A 24092-nucleotide genomic window follows, 5' to 3' on the forward strand; every position below is an offset into this window, starting at 1 on the left:
GTTTAGCATCCCCGGCCCCGACATTAAATTCCAGTAGCTCCTCCCAGATCCTGTGACAATTGAAATTGTCCGGTTGAGAACCTCTAGGCAAGCAAGACTAACGCACTGTAGACTTTCAAGGTGGAAGAAACTCCAGTCAACCAAAGAAAACTCAGATGTATGTGAGGAGTCAGGCTGCCAGGCTCAGGATCCCAAATCCACTACCTTTTACCTGTGCTAATGTGGGCAGCTAATTCCCTTCATCTGCAGAAGGGCGATAATAGTAACCACCTTTTAGGGTTATTCTGATAATTAAACATGTCTTTAATGTTTATTCTCTTTCTCTTGCTCTCTGGATAGTACTATTCTGTATTTTAAAATAACTAGTACCTAAGTCTTAGTTTTTCTTTAATATTTAGCAAACTAATACTTGCAGGAGGTGACAAATCAAATAGTAGAGGAGAATTCTTGATGAAAAGCACATTGTCACTTCCAATGGGCTCTTAAAGGAGAATGTTATTAGCATGCAGGTCAGACAGATTCTGATTTTTTTTATAGTTTATTGAACGCTTAAAATCATGTAACATTTTAATTCTATTTCTTGTGCCAATTTTTCTTTTACCTGGAGTTTTCTTGTGGGCTTTCTTACTCTAGTTGAAGAGTATACTGTAATGCATCTATAACTTTAACCTCCTAATCACAGCCCTCTTTCTCCAGTTTGGCCTGGTAGTTCTCTATACCAGCTGCATAGGTGACCCCCTCAAACTTTCCACTTTATTCTAGTTGGGTCCACTGTTTGTTAGAGGACCTCATGACATCATCTTTACTGTCTTCACTTGTTTTGCTTGCATTACATTCTCAAAGAAAAGGGTGCGTGCCAAGTAAACTATATGATTTCTTGCATGGATGAAAATAATGGGGCAAATTGATATGGTTATTATGATATTGTGAAATATATATTTGGTCTTCCTCCAGTTTCCTGGCATACAACTCCTAACATCCTTGGAGTCTCCGAAGTGATGTCTTTTTGTAGGCTAATGTGACTGATGCCTGGACACCCCTAGGTAGCTTCAAGATGGGAGCTGGTCACCAGACCCACCTTGACAGTAATTAGGAAGTTGAGGCATTTACCATCCCCCAACCTCTGGGGAGGGAAGAGGGACTGAAGATTGAGCTGATCTTGCTGATCACCAATGGCTATTGATTTATTAATCAATCATGCTTATGTAATGAAGCTTTTGTAAAAACTCACAAAGACTAGATTCAGAGAGCTTCTGGATAGCTGAACACGCGGAGGGTCCTGGAGGATGTGTGTGCTCCCAGAGAGGGCATGGAAGTTTGTCACCCCTTCCCACATACATTGCCCTGTGCATCTCTATCCAACTCTATCTCCATCCAAGTGCATATTTATTATCCCTACATGCCTAATAGGCATCTCATGTGGGGGGTTTTTTGGTTTGTTTTTGTTTTTTGGCTTGAGAAGAAATGCTAGACTACCTGCATTCATCATCAGGGGAAGGTTAAGGAAACTATTAATACACTCCTTCACTTATTTTCCCTATTTTCACCTTTACTTCACATTTTGTTTTGCAATGTTCTCTACAGTAAGCCCAGAGCCTCTTGTCTATATTCTGAACTGTAACTTCCTGGGCTTCCCCATCTGTCATTCAGATTTCTATTTAGAACCCCAAAATAGGTTGCGGTGTCTTGTCCTCTGATAATCTTGTTCCCACTCTTCATTGTCACATATTTATTCCATTATGCATTTTAATACTTTTATTTCAGAAGGCTCTGAGGTGACACAGGAGATGAACCGTACTCTTAATTTTTTAAACAATGAAAATCCACGTAAGTTAGTTTCTCTCTTTTCCTTGACAGAATGTCTTCATCACATTTTATCAGTCGACACAGAAAGGATTTAAGTACTGAAATGATTAGAACTAAAATTGCTCATAGGAAATCACTGTCTCAGAAAGAAAACAGACACAAGGAATATGAACGAAATAGACATTTTGGTTTGAAAGATGTCAACATTCCAACCCTGGAAGGTAGAGTTCTTGTTGAATTAGACGAGACATCTCAAGAGCTTGTTCCAGAAAAGGCCAATGTCAAGCCAAGTAAGTAAAGGTCTGTTGTAATTTCCAGTACTTTGATGAGTGAATAAAACTTGGAGTTTTTTGCTTGTTTGTTTTTTGTTTTTTAAGAGACAGAGTCTTGCTCTGATGCCCGGCAATAGTGCAGTGGTGTCGTCATAGCTCACTGTAACCTCAAACTCCTGGGCTCAAGCAATCCTCCCATTTCTGCCTCCCAGAGTGCTAGGATTACAGGTGTGAGCCACCGCATCCAGCATAAAAGTTGGTTTAATGTTTGTGAGTTAAAAAAGCCCTGGTCAGAAGAGTAAAATTTTGAAATGCCATTTTAAATAACTTCTTTTTTATGACTAAATACTGTCTCTTTAAGGTAAAGTCTTGTGAAGGTCCCTAACTAGGCTAAAACCATTCACCTGTGGAGTATTACAGCACTTTCTTATCTATATTGTGCCTTATAGGAATCCTAAAGTTCTTACTTCTGAAGCTTGGGTAAGAGAAGTGTTAATAAGAAAATTGAAAGGAAACATAAAAATAGAATGATTAAAGAATTCATGAAATAAGAATACATTATCAATGAAAACATTACATAGCGAAAAGAGCAAAGAATTCATCCTTGCAGTTTGGCCAAAAGGATTTGAGGCTGTTAGGGAGGAAAGAACCAACTAAAGAAAGGAATAATCTCAGAAAAAGATAAAAAGTCTTAGATAGAGTGTCTTAGAAGGAAAAGATGCTACAGAGAAGGAGAAAGAGAACTGAAAATGACTTTTGCTTTTAACCAGCAGTCACTGGACTCCTATTTGGTTGTGTTCATATAGCAGGCATTAGGAGCTAGATGGTAATGAAACAAAGCAAGGATAAATGGTGAATGGCAGAAAGAACCAAACATTTTTTATCTGAGAAGGGGTGATGTTATTGCCACCTAAGTCATTTCCTTGCCTCTACTCTTGTCCTCTCAAATGTTCCATTCCATGACCAAAATCTCTGAAATGAAAGTCAAAGCATGTCAATATGCTATTAAAATATCTTTGTTTATTTCTCATTTGCAAAGGCTCAGAGGTCTGAGTGGGCCTGGTATGTTCCAGAGAAAGCAAGGAGGTGACCATGGCTAGAGAAGAATGAACAAGGGGCTAGATCTTGTAGAGCCCTAAGGACCATTGTTAGATACCATTAGTGGATTAATAGGTGTTTATGTATCTGATTTATGTTTTAAAAGGATCACTTTGGAGCCAACACAGCGTGCCTGTAATCCCAGCTATGTGTTATGCCGAGGCAGGAAGATTTTGAGCCCAGGAGTTTGAGGCTACAGTGTGCTATGATCATCCCTGTGAATGGCCATTGCACTGCAGCCTGGGCAACACAGCAAGAGATCTCCACCGTCCCCTACCCCAGGCCTCCCAAAAATTTACGTTGGCTGCTGTGTTGAGAATAGATTGTAGGCCGGGCGCGGTGGCTCACGTCTGTAATCCTAGCACTCTGGGAGGCCGAGGTGGGCGGATCGTTGGAGCTCAGGAGTTCGAGACCAGCCTGAGCAAGAGCGAGACCCTGTCTCTACTAAAAAATAGAAAGAAATTATATGGACAGCTAAAAATATATATAGAAAAAATTAGCCGGGCGTGGTGGCACATGCCTGTAGTCCCAGCTACTTGGGAGGCTGAGGCAGGAGGATTGCTTGAGCCCGGGAGTTTGAGGTTGCTGTGAGCTAGGCTGATGCCACGGCACTCATTCTAGCCCGGGCAACAGAGTGAGACTCTAAAAAAGAGAATAGATTGTAGGGTGGCAAGTATGTCTTCAGGGAGACCAGGAAAAAAACTATTGCAATAATTTAGTTGATGGTTGATAAGGGTGGTAGCAGCAAAGATAAATGGTTACATTCTGGATATATTTCGAAGGTTGAACCACAGGATTGCCTGATAGATTGGATGTGGGATTGAGAAGGAAAGGGGACTCAGGATGATACTAAGGTTTTTATTCTGAACAACTAAAAATATGAAGTGGCCATTTACTAAATTATGAAAGAGTAAGGGAGGAAAAGTTTTGGGGTGTGGTAAGATTAAGTGTTCAGTTTTGGACATATTAAATTTGCAATGCCTATTAGACATGTAAGGGGAGATGATGAAAAGGTAGTTGGATATGCAAGGTGAGTTGGGGGAAAGTCTGAGCTGGAGATATAAATTCAGGAGTTGTCAACTTGTATGTGATGTTTGAAGCTGTAAGACTGGATATGATTATCCAGAGTTTTTTTGTTTTGTTTGTTTTTTGTTTTTTTGAGACAGAGTCTCACTCTGTTGCCTGGGCTAGAGTGCCGTGGCGTCAGCCTAGCTCACAGCAACCTCAAACTCCTGGGTTCAAGCAATCCTCCTGCCTCAGGCTTCCGAGTAGCTAGGACTACAGGCACCGCCACCAGGTCCGGCTAATTTTTTTCTATTTTTAGTAGAGATGGGGTCTCACTCTCGCTCAGGCTGGTCTCTAACTCCTGACCTCAAGCAATCTTCTCCCGCCTTGGCCTCCCAGAGTGCTGGGATTATAGGTGTGAGCGACTTCGCCTGGCCTGATTATCCAGAGTTCTGGTGTGGAAAAGGAAAGAAAAGAGGGGCAGTGAGCACGCCAACTTTTAGAGGCCAAGGATGTAAAGGGAGACTAGCAAAGAACTGAGGAGCAGTGCAAAGTAAAGTAGAGGACAGCCAGAAAAATGTGATATCCTAGAAACCAAGTGAAAAAATGCACATCAAGGACAAGAGAATAAATGAACAGTCAGTCAGTACTGCTTGTCAGGTGAAGTAATATTAGAAGTGAGAATTTGAACTCCTGGCTTCAAGTGATCCTCCCGCCTTGACCTTTCAAAGTGCTGGGATTACAGGCATGAGCCACCATGCCTAGGAGAAGTGAGATTTCAACTTCACCTCTGTGGTGCTCACTAGTGATCTTGATGAGGAGTTTTGGTAGGGTTAGGTTCAGGGAGTAAAAGCCAGATCAGAATGGGTTCAAGAGAAAGAATAGCAGCACTACCTAGGACAACATGCTCTTGCACCGAAAGTTCAATTCAAGTCTTATCAAGCCCTTGGCTACAATTTCCAGTTTATGAAAAACATGGGAGCTAGAGAAATGAGTAAATTTCCAAGTACAGAGTGCAGGACATTGAATAGGACAACTGACTAAAGACAATGGTATGAAAAGGAGGGGAGGAGAATCTGTATTAGATGAAGAGATTTAAAAGACATCCATATAAAATGTGTAGATCTTGCCTGGTTTCTTATTTGAATAAATCACTGTTTAAAAAAAGATCTCTTTGAAACTAGAAAGCTTAAATCTGGACCCTGTAACACATGATAATAAGGAATTACTAATTTTGTTAGGTGTGATAATGCTATGTGGTTATGAAGGGAAATGTCTTTATTTTTTAGAGTTGCATACTAAAGTATTTAGAGATGAAATCCTGTGAGTAGAATCTGTTATTTAAAAAAAAACCTAAATGCAGCAAAATGTGTATAATTGTTGAATCTGGGTGATAGGAATGTGGGGTTCATTTTATTAAGCTGGTGTGTATATCTGAAATTTTTCATAATTTTAAAAAAATCAAGGGGGGAATGTAAAGAGTGTTGGAAATAGAGATATATAGATAACTCTCTTGAAGAATTTTACCTTAAACAAGACTAGAGAAATGAGACAAGTAGCTAGATGAGGATGTGGGTTGGAAGAAATTACTGCGTCTCTGTAACTTCGTGATGGCAGCAATCCAGTAGAGAGGAAAAAATAGATGAATGAAAGGGTAAATTGTTGGAAGAATGTCCTTGAGTAGGTGAGAAGGAGTGGAGTACATCTTATTATACTATATATTATTTAAAATATACTTATTATAAATAGCACCTATAATTGTATTAGTTACCCCAAAACTTAGCCAGCTTAAACAATAAACATTTCACACAATTTGTGTGGGTCAGGAATTTGGGTGCAGCTTAGGTGGGTGGTTCTGAAGGTAGCAGTCAAGATGTCATCCAGAGATAAATTTGAAGGGTCAGGCCGGGCGCGGTGGCTCACGCCTGTAATCCTAGCTCTGGGAGGCCGAGGCGGGTGGATCGCTCGAGGTCAGGAGTTCGAGACCAGCCTGAGCAAGAGTGAGACCCCGTCTCTACTAAAAATAGAAAGAAATTATCTGGCCAACTAAAAATATATATACAAAAAAATTAGCCGGGCATGGTGGCTCATGCCTGTAGTCCCAGCTACTCGGGAGGCTGAGGCAGTAGGATCGCTTAAGCCCAGGAGTCTGAGGTTGCTGTGAGCTAGGCTGATGCCACGGCACTCACTCTAGCCCGGGCAACAAAGTGACACTCTGTCTCAAAAAAAATAAATAAATAAATAAATAAAAAAAAAAAAAAAAAAGAAGGGTCAATTGAGGGTGGAGGATCTGCCTCCAAGATGACTGACTCACAGCAAATTGATGCTGGCTTTTGGCAGGAGGCCTTAGTTCTTTATCCCGTAAACATCTCTACAGGGCTGCTTGAGTCTCCTTATGGTTCCACATGATCACTGCCTTCCCCTAGAACAGGTGACCCGAGAGAGAGCAAGGCAAAATGTACCTTGTCTTAGAAGTCTCTTGGTTACACAGGTCAGCCTTATTCAGTGTGAGAGATGATGCAAGGGCAAGACTACCAGGGGCTGAGAATCTGTGGAGGTCAGGTTAGAGGCTGGCTATTATTCAAGTTAACTAACTTAAAAGCAAAACAATACATGCCTAGTATATATAGCAAGTAGCTAATAAATATTTGAACATGTGAAGACAAAAGAATGCAAATTTTAAAAGACTAGGTGTTGAAATAACTTGTTAGAGTGCTAAGGAATTACAAGAAGTATTAAAAGGATTTCTTTTTGGGGGGTGGGTGCTGTTTCTCACTATGTTGCCCAGGTTGGACTCCAACTCCAAGTTTCAAGTGATCCTCCTGCCTCAACCTCACAAGCAGCTGGGACTACAGGCTCATCACTGCCTGGCTCATTAAAAGCAGCAGTTGAATTTACACAAAACTGATTTTTTAGATGCTTGCATAACTTTTTATCTGAAATGTTTTATATACTATGTTGTTTTGGGTTTTTTTCTGCCTAGGGTCAATGAAAACTGTTCTAGGTGACCAACGAAAACAGATGCTCCAAAAATACAAGGAAGAAAAGCAACTACAAAAATTGAAAGAGCAGAGAGAGAAAGCTAAACGAGGAATATTTAAAGTGGGTCTTTATAGACCTGATATGCCTTATTTTCTTTCATCAAACCAGAATGCTATGAAAGCTGAGCCAAAAAAGGTAAATTTAGTATCTTAACTTGATATAAAGGAATACTTCCTTTTATCTGAAATTTTCTGTAAGAGATTAAATGACTAAAACAACTGCTTCCCTTTAGTCCCTTTATTCACTTAACTAGTTGGTAGGAGGTGGGGATGATATAATAGTAGCTCCAAAGAATGAAAATGAGGTCTCTTAAGATAGCTATAGATAAGTTGAGATATGATAAAACTAGGAAAGTGGGTAGAACCAGGCTGAACAATGCTCTGCCAAAGGATTTGGCATTTATCCCATAGGTTATGAAGAGTCAGGGGAAGTTTATAAATGAGGGTAGTACCTACCATTATCAAATTAATAATTCAGGAAACTTCTCATGGCCTTAAAGATTATTGTCTGGAAAGGGAAGAACTTATAGATTAGGAGACCAATTGTGAAACTACTATAATAGAATAGATAAGCTGGGATAAGTGGATTCGGGCAGTGGGTTCAATAAGGAAGAAATAGATATAAGACATCTTAAGAGATGCATTTGACAGGACTAGTGACCAAGTAGATAATGAGGGGTGAAACAAACTGAAAAGTCAGAGATAAGATGATTCTGATTAGTTTGATCAAACACACAAATTATGCTGCTGCTAAAAGAAATGAGGAAGGCAAGAAAAGGAATAGGTTTTTTTTTTCTTCTTTTATTTATTTTTTCATTTATTTTTTGACTTGTGACATTGATCACAAGGAATAGGTTTAAGTGGTTGCATGAAACTTTTTTTTTTTTCTAACTTGTTTGGGCCATCTAGATATCAGGCGATTGGGAATAAAAATTTGGATGGAGATTGATGTTAGGATGTGGATTTAGGATATAATATTGGGTAGTACAGTTGGGCTTTTAAGCTATAGGACTAAATGAGACCACTCCAATAAGGATATATAAAATTATGAAAAAGAATGGGGTCTAGAGAGCATCTTTAGATGGGCAGAAGTTAGGTACCAGGCTTAGAAGGACTGGTCAGAGTGGCAGGAGAACTAAAACAGAAAATAGAAGTTAATGGTAAAGTAATCTAAAGAAGAAGAACATGGTGTAGTGAGTTAGAAAGGATGAAGTCTGAACACAGGAGGCTAAATTGTAAATTAGGTAATTACTGGTGATCTGCTATTTTGAAGATATATATAAAAGATCTCACTGACTGCAGATGCATTCCTGATTTAAGTAAGAATTGAATAATATAAAGACTCAAGATATTGCATGTTTTTCTGAGCCTTGTGAATCTCATTGATTCATTTGATAGCACTTTATTTACTCTATATATGACCTTAGGATAATACAGAAGAGACCAAAACTAATAGAATTCGATGCAAGGTGAGAAGATATAGATAAATATATTTTATATATATTAGAGGAGAGATTGTTTCTGTTTGGAGGAACAACAAAGAGAAACTCTTGGAAAGGGTTAGATATAAGCTGGCTTTTCAAGAACATGTAGGGTGCTAATCATTGGTCTAAACTGTAAACAAGTATTTATAAAATGTATGTAGGGAGAAGAAAAGGTATGTCAATGTGTTAAATAACAAGATTCACCATAATTTTTTTTTTTTTTTTTTGAGGTAGAGTCTTACTCTGTTGCCCTGAGTGTAGTGCTGTGGCATCAGCCTTAGCTCACAGCAACCTCAAACTCCTGGGCTCAAGGGATCCTCCTGCCTCAGCCTCCCAAGTAGCAGGACTATAGGCACATGCCATGATGCCTGGCTAATTTTTCTATTTCTAGTAGAGACAGAGTCTTGCTCTTGCTCAGGCTGGTCTTGAGCTCCTCACCTCAAGTTATCCTCTGGCCTTAGCCTCCCAGAGTGCTAAGATTACAGGCATGAGCCACCATGCCTGGCCCCTAATTTTTTTTTTTTTTGTATTTAGACAATACTTATTGCTGAATTTTGCTTTTTATACACACTCTAGGGTGTAAAAAAACTAGAAAGCCTAGTTTCTTTAGTGCTAGGTTTTCACTGAGATTTGGAGGAGAAAATAGCTTCTAGTCTAGAGAAGTCTGTGATTATGCTTCTTAAGGAATTTTACAAAGTTAGTAAATCTTACCACTTTTTAATCCTTCTCTTGCTAGATTTTTTCCACATTTTGTGATCCAGCCTCTATTTTCTTACTGAAGGTAGACAAGTGCATAATCATGAAATTTGAAAGCAAATTGTTAAATGTAGGAAAATAAGCTATAAGATATCTTTTTATAAACAGAAAACAAAAGGTCCTAATACTCGAGTCTGCTCATCTAGCCCATTCCCAGATATGTCTAGATAACCATATTAATGAGAATTCCAATACCTGGAAAATATAATTTGAAATTTCTTCTTTCTCGTCCTTACTGAGAAATATGAGTAAGTTTTAAAGCTGTTTTTGTTTTTTGTTTTTTGTTTTTTTTTTTTGAGACATAATCTTGCTCTGTTGCCTGGGCTAGAGTGCCATGGTGTCAGCCTAGCTCACAGCAACCTCAGACTCCTGGGCTCAAGCAATCCTTCTGCCTCAGCCTCCCGAGTAGCTGGGACTACAGGCATGTGCCACCATGCGCGGCTAATTTTTTTCTATATATATTTTTAGCTGTCCAGTCATTTCTTTCTATTTTTAGTAGAGACAGGGTCTTGTTCTTACTCAGGCTGGTCTCGAACTCCTGACCTCAAGCGATCCTCCCGCCTCGGCCTCCCAGAGTGCTAGGATTACAGGTGTGAGCCACTGCGCCCTGCCTAGTTTTGAAGCTCTTAAACTTAATTTAAACCAAGCCAGAACCAGAAGAAATAGGAATTTAAATTAGCCAAGTATCTTTTTGCCACAAATAATTAGGGATAAAATTTAACTTTAAAATGGGAACTTTATTTCATAGTAAAATGTGGGAGTAAACTTTTGCCGATTCATTTTTTTTTTTTTTTACTTCTTTTGGCTGTTTTAAGGCTATTTCCTCTTCTGTACGGATTACAAGGTCAAAGGCCAAAGACCAGATGGAACAGACTAAGGTATAGTTGATAGTAGGTAATTATTAATATTATTAAAATGACAAATTGTAGTTTTTCCCCAGAGGAAGCAAATTCATTTTTAATCTAATATCAGATTCAAACATAATGATTAATTTAGTTAACAGTTACCAAAATCATTGTCATTGGTTTGATGACATAGATGCTATGGAAGTTTTCACTTAAAATATTCTTTGCCCAAACATCCCATATGAGATTCACAGCAAACTTTATCTTTGTGTCACACTCTTTGTTGTTTACTGTGCTCCTATCGCTTCTCAGCCTTTTGGCTAAGATCAAGTGTTTTGCTGGACTCCTATTATGCATTCCAAGTAACCTGTATAAAATGCAGATGGGGTGGAAAGCACAGAGGGTGGGTATTACAAACTTATGGGCCTTCAAAATACTGTAATAGGTATTAGGAGGGTTTCCAAAAGAAAGTGAAATAGGCAAGGAGGAAATAGTAAGTTTCATGATGCATATAGATTTTGCATCCCTACCATCTTCCTGCGACTGTTCTAGGCTCTTGGATATAGTAGTGAATAAAACAAAATTCACTGTCTTCATGAAACTTACATGTAAGACAGGCAGTAAAATAAATACATAGTATGTCAGATGGTCATAAGTATTATGGGGGAGATTAAAAAAAAAAGAAAGGAGATGGGGAGTATTATTTAATAGATGTGGGATAGAATTTTGATTGGGGGCGGTCAAGGAGGGCCTCACTGAGATGGTGGCATTTTGAGTGAAGTCTTTAAGGAAGTAGAGGAGTGAACCATGGGAACCACGGGAAAGAGCTTTCTTTCTTTCTTTCTTTTTTTTTTTTTTTTTTTGAGACAAAGTCTCACTCTGTTGCCTGGGCTAGAGTGCTGTGGTGTCAGCCTAGCTCGCAGCAACCTCAAACTCCTGGGCTCAAGCAATCCTTCTGCCTCAGCCTCCTGAGTAGCTGGGACTACAGGCATGCGCCACCACGCCCAGCTAATTTTTTCTATATATTTTGAGTTGTTCAGCTAATTTCTTTCTATTTTTTTAGTAGAGACAGGGTCTCACTCTTGCTCAGGCTGGTCTCGAACTCCTGAGCTCCAACAATCCACCCGTCTCGGCCTCCCTGAGTGCTAGGATTACAGGCATGAGCCAGCGCACCCGGCCGGGAAAGAGCTTTCTATCCAGGACAAACATTTTCTAGGCAAAATTAAAAGGTTTTGAAGTGAAAGCTTGCCTGTTGTGTTTAAGGACCCTCAGAAGGCTATAGTCAATTTTTTTTTTTTAAAGAGACAAGGTTTTGCTCCATCATCCAGGCTGGAGTACAGTGGCATGATCATAGCTCACTGCAGCCTCTAACCCCTGGGCTTTAAGCCATCCTCCTGTAGTAGCTGGGACTACAGGTGCACGTCACCATGTCTGGCTAATTTTTTTATTTTTTGTAGAGATGGGATCTCGCTTTTGTTCTGCCTGGTTCAAACTCCTAGTCTCAAGTAATCCTCAGCTTCCCAAAGTGTAATCAGCTATAAATAGCTTAGATTATGAGCATTTCTAAATTCTAAGATTCTAAAGGATGTAAGGAAATTTATATAGTGGAAAGCTTTTTCTTCATCTCATTTTACTTGGAGAGGTAGATTTTGTGTTGAGTCATTTATAATTGTCAGATTTCAGATGAGGAGTCAATTTACAGATTAAAAATGTGATGGTTTGGCTGGGCGCGGTGGCTCACGCCTGTAATCCTAGCACTCTGGGAGGCCGAGGCGGGTGGATTGCTCGAGGTCAGGAGTTGGAGACCAGCCTGAGCAAGAGTGAGACCCCGTCTCTACTAAAAATAGAAAGAAATTATCTGGCCAACTAAAATATATATAGAAAAAATTAGCCGGGCATGGTGGCGCATGCCTGTAGTCCCAGCTGCTTGGAAGGCTGAGGCAGTAGGATCGCTTAAGCCCAGGAGTTTGAGGTTGCTGTGAGCTAGGCTGATGCCACGGCACTCACTCTAGCCAGGGCAACAAAGTGACACTCTGTCTCAAAAAAAAAAAAAAAAAAAAAAATGTGATGGTTTGATTCATTACACAATTATGTAGCACCTAATCTCTTAAATAGATCAATAATGGGAGTGATGTTCGAGCAATACGACCTGGGCAAAGACAAACTTCTGAAAAGAAAGTGTTGGACAAAGAGAAAAAAGGTAGGAATATTAGCAATTATTATAAACTCTGATGCTACCACTGCAAGAATTTAAAAATTATAAAGAGTGTTTGATTTGATTATTTTTTTCCCACAGTTGTACAGCATGTGGTGCCCACGTCGGTGAGAATGACTCGATCAGCTACTCAGGCAGCAAAGCAGATTGCTGGAACAGTCTCATCTACCACAGCAAGAAAGCCAGTCTCAAGAGCTACTAATGGTAAGAACAGTTTCTTGATCAGTGACTGAACAAGAATGTTTTGGTCCTTGAGGTTTTTGTGTTCAATGTTTAAAATCATCATGTACTTCTTTGAGTACAAGAGGAGGGAATGGAAGATTCTCATTCCTAAAGACAGGTTCTGTGCCCTGAATCCAATCAGCACACAGTGGGTGCCCAAACACTGAAGCACATGAACATGGAAGCAGTGCTTCAAAGTGAAAAATCAATGGCCCAAATAAGTCACAGTTCATTCATTTGGTGGAATACAATGTAGCCATGAAGAACAGTGTTATAAAAGAACACTTAATGACATGGTTCATGATATATTAAGTGGCAAAGAAAAACAAGTCAAACTCTGAACAGTAGGATCACAATTTTAAAAAATATTAATAGTATGTGAATATGGGGACACAGGAAAAAACTTAAAAACATACCCTAAAGTGTTAACTGAGTAATGGAATCTTAGATGATTTGTTGTTGTTACCCTTCTCTGTGCTTTTCTGTATTTTCCTAATTGTCTATAATAAACATGTACAGGTTGAGCATCCCTAATCCAAAAATTGAAAATCCAAAATGTTCCAAAATCCAGGCTGGGCGCGGTGGCTCATGCCTGTAATCCTAGCACTCTGGGAGGCCGAGACGGGTGGATCGCTCGAGGTCAGGAGTTCGAGACCAGCCTGAGCAAGAGTGAGACCCCGTCTCTACCAAAAATAGAAAGAAATGATTTGGACAGCTAAAAATCTACATAGAAAAAAATTAGCTGGGCATGGTGGCGCATGCCTGTAGTCCCAGCTACTCGGGAGGCTGAGGCAGTAGGATCGCTTAAGCCCAGGAGTCTGAGGTTGCTGTGAGCTAGGCTGACGCCACGGCACTCACTCTAGCCCAGGCAACAAAGCGAGACTCTGTCTCAAAAAAAAAAAAAAAAAAAATGTTCCAAAATCTGGAGTGCCAACATTATGCTCAAAGGTCATGCTCACTCATTGGAGCATTTTAGATTTTGGATTTCTGGATTAGAGATGCTGAACTGTTATGTATAATACAAATATTCCAAAATCTAGAATCTAAAACACCTCTGTCCCAAGCATTTTGGGTAAGAGATAATCTGTATTTGGTACTCAGATGAAAAGGGTAAAACACTTTTGTTTTGTTTGGTTTATACTTGTCAGGAAATTTCATTTCTTTTTAACATACTTTATAATATGGCTTTTACTCATAAAAATCCTTCAAGACTTACGTTCTTATTGCCTTCTTTTCCTTTCCCAGATGACCTAGTACTTTATTTTTTGAGACAGGGTCTCATTCTGTTGCCCTGGCTGGAGTGCAGTGGTACAATCATAGCTCACTGCAGCCTCAGCCTCAGATCCCCGGACTCAAGCAGTTCTCTTGCCTCAGCCTCCCCAGTAGCTGGGACTACAGGCACATGCCATCACACCCAGCTAATTTTTTTATTTTTTGTAGAGACAGAGTCTCGCTATGTTGCTCAGGCTGGTCTTGAACTCCTGGGCTCAAGCAATCCTCCCACCGCAGCCTCCCAAAGTGCCAGGATTACAGGCATGAGCCACTATGCCCAGCCTTTTAAAATTAGTACTTTTAATGCAGTGTTCTACTTAGTCAAAATGGATATCTTATTTCATTTTATTTAGATAATGAACCAGAAAGAAAGGCACCAAATAAAGGAAGACCTACCAAAACGATAGAGATAAAACCTGACAAGGTAGAGTATAAACCTCTGTTTATTTCTAGATGCTTTGAAAATCTCATTGTTCCTTTCATAAAGTCAAAATGAAGCATGCAGAACTGCTTCAAGAGGTTCACCTACATGTTTATTTAAACCTTTTGAACCATAAGAAAGCATCAAGAGGATTTACTGTGGTGTTATTGCTGTTTTTCAGGTATCCTATTCTCCCAGCCTTATAGGTAGAAAAAGCATAATTTGGTTAACAGAAGATAGAGAAAAATAAAAACACAGCTGAGAGAAACCTTTATATGGGAATTAGCAAGAGATAGGATTGTGTAGGGTGAAATGCATTGACTTTGGACTCAATTAAGCCTGGGTTTGAGTATTGTTTCTGCTTCCAATTAGCTGCATAATCTTAGGCAAATTATATAATTTATAAGTTTATTTTTCTATTGCTAACATGGAATACCTACATAGAGTAGTTTTAAGAACTAAATAAGCTAACATTTGTGCCAGCATCTAACATAGGTTGTTTTGTTTTTGTTTTTAGCAGAGATGGGGTTTCCCTTTTGCTCAGGCTGGTCTCCAACCCCTGAGCTCAAGCAATCCTCCTGCCTCAGAGCCCCAGCCTAGCATAGTTGTTAATAAGGTTTTCAAAAAAGAGGCATCCTTTGAGGACCCAACCCCTTAGTTTATAATCCATGGTATAATTCCTTAACCTTAAAAAAAAAGTATGCCAAAGATTAAGTAGATTCTTAATAAAAATGAAACACAGATCCTCCAAGGAAGACGACATAAGGTGACTCTTTACAGATAAAGCAGCTGGACCTCATAGCTCCTCCCTTGAGATTTATTTTCATTTTAAGGATCATCACTAGTTTTTACTTTCACTGTCATGCTGGCCTCAGGGATGGTGTTACCACTCAAACTCTTGTAGTATGGGTTGAAATACTCTGCTTTGAGTTCATATCTCATTAAAAATCAGACATTTAGGAACTCTAAAAATTATTAATATGTTTAAATACTAAGTGACAATTAAATCAACTTGAAATCTGCTTTGTATTTTGTGTGATTAATCTTTCTATGTCACACTGAAAAATACTGCTCTTGTGATAGGGTTATTTATAATCTAACATTATTTAACAAAAGGATTTGGTTCTTAATAGTAGTCATTCAATAAACATTAGATTTCTAATTCTCAAACCATTATAATTATCAGCATAATTTAAGTAAAAAGGTATGTATTTGTGGAATACATTTTTTCATGTTAATTTTCTTATGTTTTAATTTGTTGTAATGCCTAAGAGGTGTTATTTAGTCTTCTAATAAGAATTGGTTCTCTGTTCCCAGATCACAGCAATGGTTTAATGTAGCTGGTCTTCTGATTCCATTTATACATTTAATTTATGTGTTTTTGTCTCTCAAATTATGTATAGCGGACATATATTTCAATTGTCACATTATCAGGCCTGTAAAACTTGGTTGAATGAATCCATAGAAGAGATACATTCTTACTCTACTGTGTTTCCTTACATCCTAGGGTATTTCTTGTAAAAGTGATAGTGAAGAAAATACTTTGGATTCACAAACTAGTATGACAAATGGAATAGATCCAGATGGAATCTCATCAAAAATGGAAAACTTACCTAAGGCAAATACTGAAAAAATGAAAGGGAAGAATTCCTTTGCACCTAAAGATTTTATGTTTCAGCCACTGGATGGTCTGAAGACCTATCAAGTAACACCCATGACTCCCAGAAGTGCCAATGCTTTCTTGACACCCAGTTACAACTGGACCCCTTTGAAAACAGAAGAGTAAGAATATAATCTTAATTAATAAGTCCCTTGCTAAAATGGGTAACAAATGCCTTTCTTAGATTTGGCCTGTGCTTTTTAAAAGTTATTACTTAGTCAACTATGTTAATTAGAAATCATGAAAATTTGTTCTTTTAAAAAAAACTCTTCAGAAGGCTACAATAATAGATTTGACATTTTTGGTATTTCCTATGCATTGTTATTTTTACTGTATAATTTGTGGGTTTTGCTTTTAGTAAGTGACTTAATTATGATACAAATTTTTCAAAAGAAGAAAATTGCTATAATACTGTAGCTCAGATATGGCTTTTTCCCCCCCTCTTTTTTTTTTTTTTTCTGGCTGAGTAGTACTTTAGAAAAACTACCTCTAAAGACAAAAATTATTAACTTGCAAAATGAGGGGGAAATCAGTTGGAATCTTTAAAAGAAAAGGCAAGGACATTTTGTAAATACCGCCTGACAGCAAATATACTAGAAACTACTCAGCAGTATCCAAGACTATTAAGTGCTTATGTACCATTAAGAGATCTTTAAAATCTTTGAATCTCGTTATAATTAATTAATAAAGATGGATGTTCACACTATAGGCGTTTAAAATTCCCCCCTTGCCAAATAAATATATTTTTAAAAATTAGAGATGTTTCTATTTTATCCCTGGTTAACAAAAAGCAACACAATGTTGAAACCCCTCAATTAGATATATGGAGTTCATGTTTCATGAAGTATATTTTTGCTATTGTTTTTAGTGATAAGACTCAAGAAGCAACAAAAGAAATGTTGGCACTAAAATGTAAAATTTACGCTAACAAGACAGTACAGCAAGATTCAAATAAATTGCAAAGTCCTTTGAGTTCTCTAACAGTTTGGAATGAAGGTAGAGTATTTCAATTAAATTTTTACTTACTTTTCTGGATTATTCTCAGATTTCTTTAGATCTCTTTTTCACCATATAGTTCAGGGATGTGACCTTATGGTTAGAAAAGATGGGAAAGCATGGTAAATATAGAATTGGAATGAAGAATACAGACTAAGAAGAGAGTGGCAATAAATGTAAATTGGAAGAAATTAAAAATATTGAGAGCCACTTTAGAAGAAATATGAGTGAAATAATTGAGGCAGAAATAAAATTTTTAAAGTCAACATTGAAAACATTGAAGGATTTAAAAAATGTGTTTTTGCATGTGGGATGTCATTTTAGGAACTGCTGCTTTGAAATTTATATGTAATATTTTCTTTATAGAACATGTCTTACATCATAGTGAAGCTACTACTAAAAATTCAAATGGCCTTCCGATAAAAGAGGTCTCATCACTTGAAATAAATGAAGGACAGATATCTCAGCCACAACATGATGTGCCATATTTCAGGTTTGTCTGCTTGTTTTTAGTATAAGAATTTTTTATCGATGTCTAGACATTTAAAACCGAAATCCAAAATTAGGGGTGTTGCTCTGTCGCCCAGGCTGGAATGCAGTAGCATGATCATAGCCCACTACAACCTGGAACTCCTGGCACTCAAGTGATCCTGCCAGCTCAGCCTCCCAAGTAACTAGGACTACAGGCATGTGCCACCATGCCCTGCTAATTTTTAAAATATTTTATAGAGACAGGATCTGGCTCTGTTGCACAGCGTGGTCTTGAACTCCTAGGCTCAAATGATCCTCCCTCCTCAGCTTCCCAAAGTGCTGGGATTACAGGTTTGAGCTGTCACACGCAGCCTAAATCAAAATATTTTTAGCCCTAATATAGCAGGTGAGTTAGGGAGAAACTGACTTTAGGTGATTTTCACTTTCACTTTTTTTTTTTTTTTTTTTTTTAGAGACAAGGTCTTGCACTGTTGCCTTGGCTAGAGTACAGTGGCATCATCATAGCTCATTGCACCTCCAACTCCTGTGCTCAAGTAATCCTCCTCCTAAGTAGCTTGGACTATAGGTGCACACCACCATGCACTGCTAATTTTTCTATTTTTAGTGGAGACAGGGTCTTGCTCTTGCTGAGGCTGGTCTCAAACTCCTGGCTTCAAGCTCATTTCATCCTGTAAAACTGAAACTCTATACCCACTAAACCATAACTTTCCATTCCTTTGTTGCCCCTGGCAAACACATTCTACTTTCTACCTCTATGATTTTGAATATGCTATCTCATGTAAGTAGAATCATACAGTATTTGTCTTTTTATAACTGGCTTATTTCATTTAGCATAATATCCTTAAGCTTCATCTGTGTTGTAGAACATGTCAGAATTTCCTTCCTTTTTAAGGATACATATACATACATACATACACACACACCCCCCACATTTTGCTTATCCATTCATCTGTCAACGACTCTTGGCTTGTTTCCATGTTTTAGCTATTAATAGCTATGAACATGGGTGTGCAAATATCTCTTTTTGACCCTGCTCTCAGTTCTTTTGGATATATACCCAGAAGTTGAATTTCTGGATTATATGGTACTTCTGTTTTAAATTTCTTGAAGAGCTGCCATAATGTTTTCTATGTCGGCTGTACCATTTTACATTCTAACTAACAGTGTACAAGGGTTCCAATTTCTCCCCATGCTAGGATGCTTTTTATATAGAAACACACTTCCCTTAGGCCTGGATTTCCCAACCTTAGCCTCATTGACATTTAAGATTGTATACTTCTTGTTGTGGGGGTCCATCCTGTACATTGTAGGATGTTTTGTAGCATCCCCAGCCAACAGCTCTCCTCCAGTCATGACAAACAGAAATATCGCCAGACATCACCAGATGTCTCCTGGAGGGGCAAAATTGACCCTAGTTGAGAACCACTGCCTTTAGACAAACAAACCCTAATAATTAGATTCTGTGAGGTTCTATCATTGTAATCAGATTTAACAGTCTTTAGCTTCAACTTAGTCCTGACGGTTGGGTTGGCCTTAGTTTCATGGACAATAACAGAGAATTTAATGCATGCTAAGGAATGTCTGACTCTTAACAGCCTCTAAAAACTGAGAGCAGAACAAACTAGAAATGTGGGTTCTTAGTATCATCTATCCACATAAGTTTTAGATGTCAAAGGATGGGCATACACATGGTATCAACTTGTATTTACAGATTTTAATAAATCACAGTTCATGAAACAATTTAACATCAACTCTGGAAAATTAGTATTGTGCCTACCTTTTATAACTTCCAAATATTATGTGTCATAATGTCAAAATGCTAATACTTAGATACTAGTATGAGAAATGCTTGTAAAACTGAAATGTATGTCCATAATTTTAGAAATATCCTCCAGTCAGAAACTGCAAAATTAACTTCACATTGCCTTGAATGGGACAAGAAGCTTGAATTGGACATTCCAGATGATGGTGAGGAAACATATTTTTCAATATTTAGCTTGTTTAGCTTTGTTTCTTTCTTTTTTTTTTTTCTTTAAGACAGAGTCTCACTCTGTTCCCCGGGCTAGAGTGCCGTGGCCTCAGTCTAGCTCACAGCAACCTCAAACTCTTGGGCTCAAGCAATCCTACTGCCTCAGCCTCCCAAGTAGCTGGGACTACAGCCATGTGCCACCATGCCCGGCTAATTTTGTCTATATATTTTTAGTTATCCGGTTAATTTCTTTCTATTTTTTAGTAGAAACGACGTCTTGCTCTTGCTCAGGTTGGTCTCGAACTCCTGACCTCAAGCGATCCTCCCGGCTTGGCCTCCCAGAGTGCTAGGATTACAGGCATGAGCCACCACACCCAGCCAGCTTTGTTTCTTTTAGTATGGCTATGTTTATTTAAAACATAAAAATCTAGTGTTGCCCAACTTTATAGTTTCATTATTATTCAAAATAGCAAGAATTTTTTTTTTTTGTTAGCTTTTTTTTTTTTTTTTTTTTGAGACGGAGTCTCGCTCTGTTGCCCGGGCTAGAGTGAGTGCCGTGGCATCAGCCTAGCTCACAGCAACCTCAAACTCCTGGGCTTAAGTGATCCTACTGCCTCAGCCTCCCTCGTAGCTGGGACTACAGGCATGCGCCACCATGCCCGGCTAATTTTTTTTTTCTATACATATTTTTAGTTGGCCAGATAATTTCTTTCTATTATTAGTAGAGACGGGGTCTCGCTCTTGCTCAGGCTGGTCTCGAACTCCTGAGCTCCAGCGATCCGCCCGCCTCGGCCTCCCAGAATGCTAGGATTACAGGCATGAGCCACCACGCCTGGCCAAAATAGCAAGAATTTTTCATATCTCAACATAGGTTCCCTAATATCTCTGTGCTAAAATTGTATATGACTTAAAATATATAAGTAATTAGAATATTGACTGTTATTCCTTTAACTTAGACATCTATTATTAATTATTTTATATGATTTTATGGGTGATATAAATATCTGGTATTGCTTATAAAAAAATATTTTGTGAATGAAAATTACTTAAATCCATATGTAAAAGATTTTCTGAAAAGTTCCTTAATCTTATCTGGGGACGCTGTTCAGAAAAAATTGTTTTTGTGCTGTCAGTGTGAAGTCCTTCTTAGATACTTATGTGCAATGAGTTGTTTGAGGTTGAATACAAAAAGAAGTAGAATGCTGTTTGTGTGCAATATGTATGAGAGTGAATATTGCAAATTTAGATCAGGAATTGAAGCAAATAGTTAATACGCAGTATTTGTATGACAAACTTTTGTGGTAGATATTATTTGTTTTGCTTGAAGAATTTGACTCCATAAAGATATTTGGGATGAAGTCTTACCAGTTGCCTGGCTGGCAATAAAGGTCCTGTTTTGTCCTTTAACTTTAAAAAACCTCTTATTTCCTTTAGCTAAAGACCTTATTCGCACAGCAGTTGGTCAAACAAGACTCCTTATGAAGGAAAGGTTCAAACAATTTGAAGGACTAGTGAATGATTGTGAATATAAACGAGGTGAAAAGGAGACTACCTGTACAGATCTGGATGGATTTTGGGATATGATTAGTTTTCAGGTATGTGGTTAAGTATTTCAAATATATTTTTTTTTCTTTCTGGAAACAGTGTAACAGTAGTAAAATGGGGTAATGGTAGCTGCTTAGGTACCTAGAATATTAAATGAGCTATTAGGAAGCCTTCTATTTATTTATTTTCTTAAAGAGACAATGTCTTGCTCTGTTGCCCAGGCTGGAGTGCAGTGATGCAATCATAGCTCACTGCAGCCTTGAACTCCTGGGCTTAAGCAGTCCTCCCACCTCAGCCTTCCTAGTAGCTGGGACTATAGGTGCAGGCCACCAGACTTGGCTACAAAGCACTTTTATAAACTGTAAACACTAACTAAATTTTATGATTGATAAATTTTATGATTTTGTGATTAGATGTCCTGTTCCTCCCCTATGTTGTCAGGATAATTTCTATATGGGTTGGAAATTGAGATTATATTCAACTCTTGAATGGTGTATAGTAATTCGTCATAAGAGAAATGAGTCAATCTAATCTATAGTAGTTCAGTTCAACTAGCAGTTGTTGAGTTCCTATTGTGTGACAGGCTTTGTATTAGTTGATAAAAAGGTACATTTCCTATCCCAGCGGAGTTTGTAGTTTAATCGGTGACTGAGATACAGCATTAAATTCTAATCTAATATAACAAGTTCTATGATAAAGGAAATCACTATGAGAGTGAAGATATGGGGGAAGATGACATATTTTAGCTATTTTAGTTCATTTTAGAAATAAGCACATAAAATATCATTTCAGGCCAGGTGTGGTGGCTCACACCTGTAATCCTAGCACTCTGGGAGGCTGAGGCAGGAGGATCACTTGAGGTCAGGAGTTTGAGACCAGCCTGAGAGAGAGCGAGACCCTGTCTCTATTAAAAAGAGAAAAAATTAGCTAAGCAACTAAAATAGAAAGAAAAAATAACCCAGGCATGGTGGCAAGTGCCTGTAGTCCCAGCTACTCAGGAGGTTGAGGCAGGAGGATTGCTTGAGCCCAGGAGTTTGAGGTTGCTGTGAGCTAGGCTGATGCCACAGCACTCACTCTAGCCCAGCAACAAAGCAAGACTGTCTAAATAAAAATGAAAAATAAAATAAAATTTCAAGAATCACAGGCGACAATAGACATTTAAAGAAACTTCAAAACTAAGAGGTCAAACCAAACATCTAGGAAGAATACTGTTTTGATACAGTAAATGGGAGTAGTACAAGGAGAAAAGAACTTTTAAACTCAAGTATTACTATAATATTCTGAAAGAGACCAGACATTTCATCTGTCAAATGAGAATAGATTTTAAAAAAGAACATTCAGAGAACCACAAAAATAATTCTTTGAAGTATAAAAATGTAAGAGCAGAAATGTAAGATGCAATAGAAAACTAGAATACAAAATTAAGGAAATCTGTCATTAAGTAGAGCAAAGAGAGATGTAAAATAGGAGAGACTAGATAAGAAAATTGAGTGGGCCAGTCCAGGAAGTATAATATCCAAATAGTAGGAATTCAAGAAAAAAAATAGTAGGGAGCAAATGATTAATGAAATAGTTTGCAATTTTTTTCAGAACTGTAGGATATGAATTCTAGATTGAGGGGAGCCCATTGACTGCCTAGCACTATGAATAAGAGTAGACTCACATCAGTCTGTATCATTAAATGTATTAATAGATGTACAACTGTTGGGATAAAGAAAAAAGTCTAGAGGCATCCAGAAGGAGAAATTTCATATAAGAGAGTAGCCTTGGATTTCTCAACAGCATTTTGAAGAGCTAGGAGAACAGTGCCCTGAATATTCTGAGGGACAATACCTTCCTTCTAACCTAGAGTTGTATATGCACCCAATCAAGTGTGAGGGCAGAAAGGCATGTTCAGACACACAAGGTCTCAAAGTTTACCTCCTCCCACTAACCCTCTCTTAGGAAACTGAGATTGTTACCTCACACAAATGAGAGAGTAAACCAAGAAAAGAAGAGAGGATGGGATCCATCCCCAGGCAGGACTAAGGGAATTGTGGCTGATAGCAAGTGAAGGAGTCATCTAAGGTGGTTGCGGTGCAGCAAGCTTGGGAAGCAGTAGTTCAGATTGGAGCAGGAGGCCCAGGGCTCTGGGAAACGGAACTGAATAGAATTTGTTTTTTAATCGTACTAAGAGGAGATTTATACTTGTATGGTTTGGAGGTGAACTGATGATAGATACATAAAAAATAGAGCAAACAAAAAGCAAAACAATTATTAAGTCTAGAGAACAAGTTGTGAGGAAGGAAGCATAATCTCAGTAACTATATCATCCAGATGTGAATAGTATTTATGTAGTCATAATAAAGTAAGCATACCTTAATGACCAATTTTTGTGTATATTTACCAGTTTTCATAATGAGTTGGTTCACTAGCTCCCTTCAATTAATTTTTTTAGTGCCATTATTTTCTTTTGTTTTTAGAGACAGGGTCTCTTGTTGCCCAGGCTGGAGTGCAGTGGTATGATCATAGCTCACTATAACCTTAAACTCCTGGGCCCAAGCTATCCTTCTGCCTTCAGCTTCCCAAGTAGCTGGGACTACAGGCACATGCCACCACACTGGCTAATTTTTTCTATTTTTAGTAGAGATGAGGTCTGAGGTCTCACTCTTTCTCAGGCTAGTCTTGAACTCCTGGCCTCAAGCAGTCCTCCCGTCTTGGCCTCCCAGAGTGCTAGGATTACAGATATGAGCCACCATGGCCAACCATGATTTCAATTTCTAAAATTTATTGAGGCTTGTTTTGACATATGGTCTGTCCTAGAGAATGCTCCCTGTGATAAAAAGAATGTGTATTTTGTAGCTGTTGATGAAATGTTTTATAAATGTCTGTTAGGTCTATTTGGTTTAATGTGCAGTTTAAATCCAATGTTTCTTTGTTAATTTTATGTCTAGATGATCTGTCTAATGCTGAGAGTGTGGTGATGAAGTCCCCAAATATTGTATTGGAGTCTC

The 24092-nt window shown here is 38.3% G+C and overlaps 1 protein-coding gene across 3 annotated transcripts in view; it reads left to right on the forward strand.

The window, feature by feature from the left end:
* The window catches only part of DLGAP5 (DLG associated protein 5), a 44130-nt gene that overhangs the window by 480 nt on the left and 19558 nt on the right, over nucleotides 1–24092 (forward strand). The window contains exons 2-12 of one of the 3 annotated variants that reach the window (XM_045566685.1): nucleotides 1858–2096; nucleotides 7165–7358; nucleotides 10278–10340; nucleotides 12423–12507; nucleotides 12604–12726; nucleotides 14370–14440; nucleotides 15945–16219; nucleotides 16966–17093; nucleotides 17460–17586; nucleotides 19468–19553; nucleotides 20989–21149. In XM_045566685.1, the coding sequence (XP_045422641.1) occupies nucleotides 1859–2096; nucleotides 7165–7358; nucleotides 10278–10340; nucleotides 12423–12507; nucleotides 12604–12726; nucleotides 14370–14440; nucleotides 15945–16219; nucleotides 16966–17093; nucleotides 17460–17586; nucleotides 19468–19553; nucleotides 20989–21149 (1551 nt within the window). In that variant the 5' untranslated portion in view covers nucleotide 1858. Of the gene's footprint in view, nucleotides 1–1855; nucleotides 2097–7164; nucleotides 7359–10277; nucleotides 10341–12422; nucleotides 12508–12603; nucleotides 12727–14369; nucleotides 14441–15944; nucleotides 16220–16965; nucleotides 17094–17459; nucleotides 17587–19467; nucleotides 19554–20988; nucleotides 21150–24092 lie in introns of those variants that run through there. The other 2 variants (XM_045566694.1, XM_045566704.1) reach the window with 2 other exon arrangements.

This window comes from Lemur catta, chromosome 1 (assembly GCF_020740605.2).
Source record: "Lemur catta isolate mLemCat1 chromosome 1, mLemCat1.pri, whole genome shotgun sequence".
NCBI lineage: Eukaryota > Metazoa > Chordata > Mammalia > Primates > Lemuridae > Lemur > Lemur catta.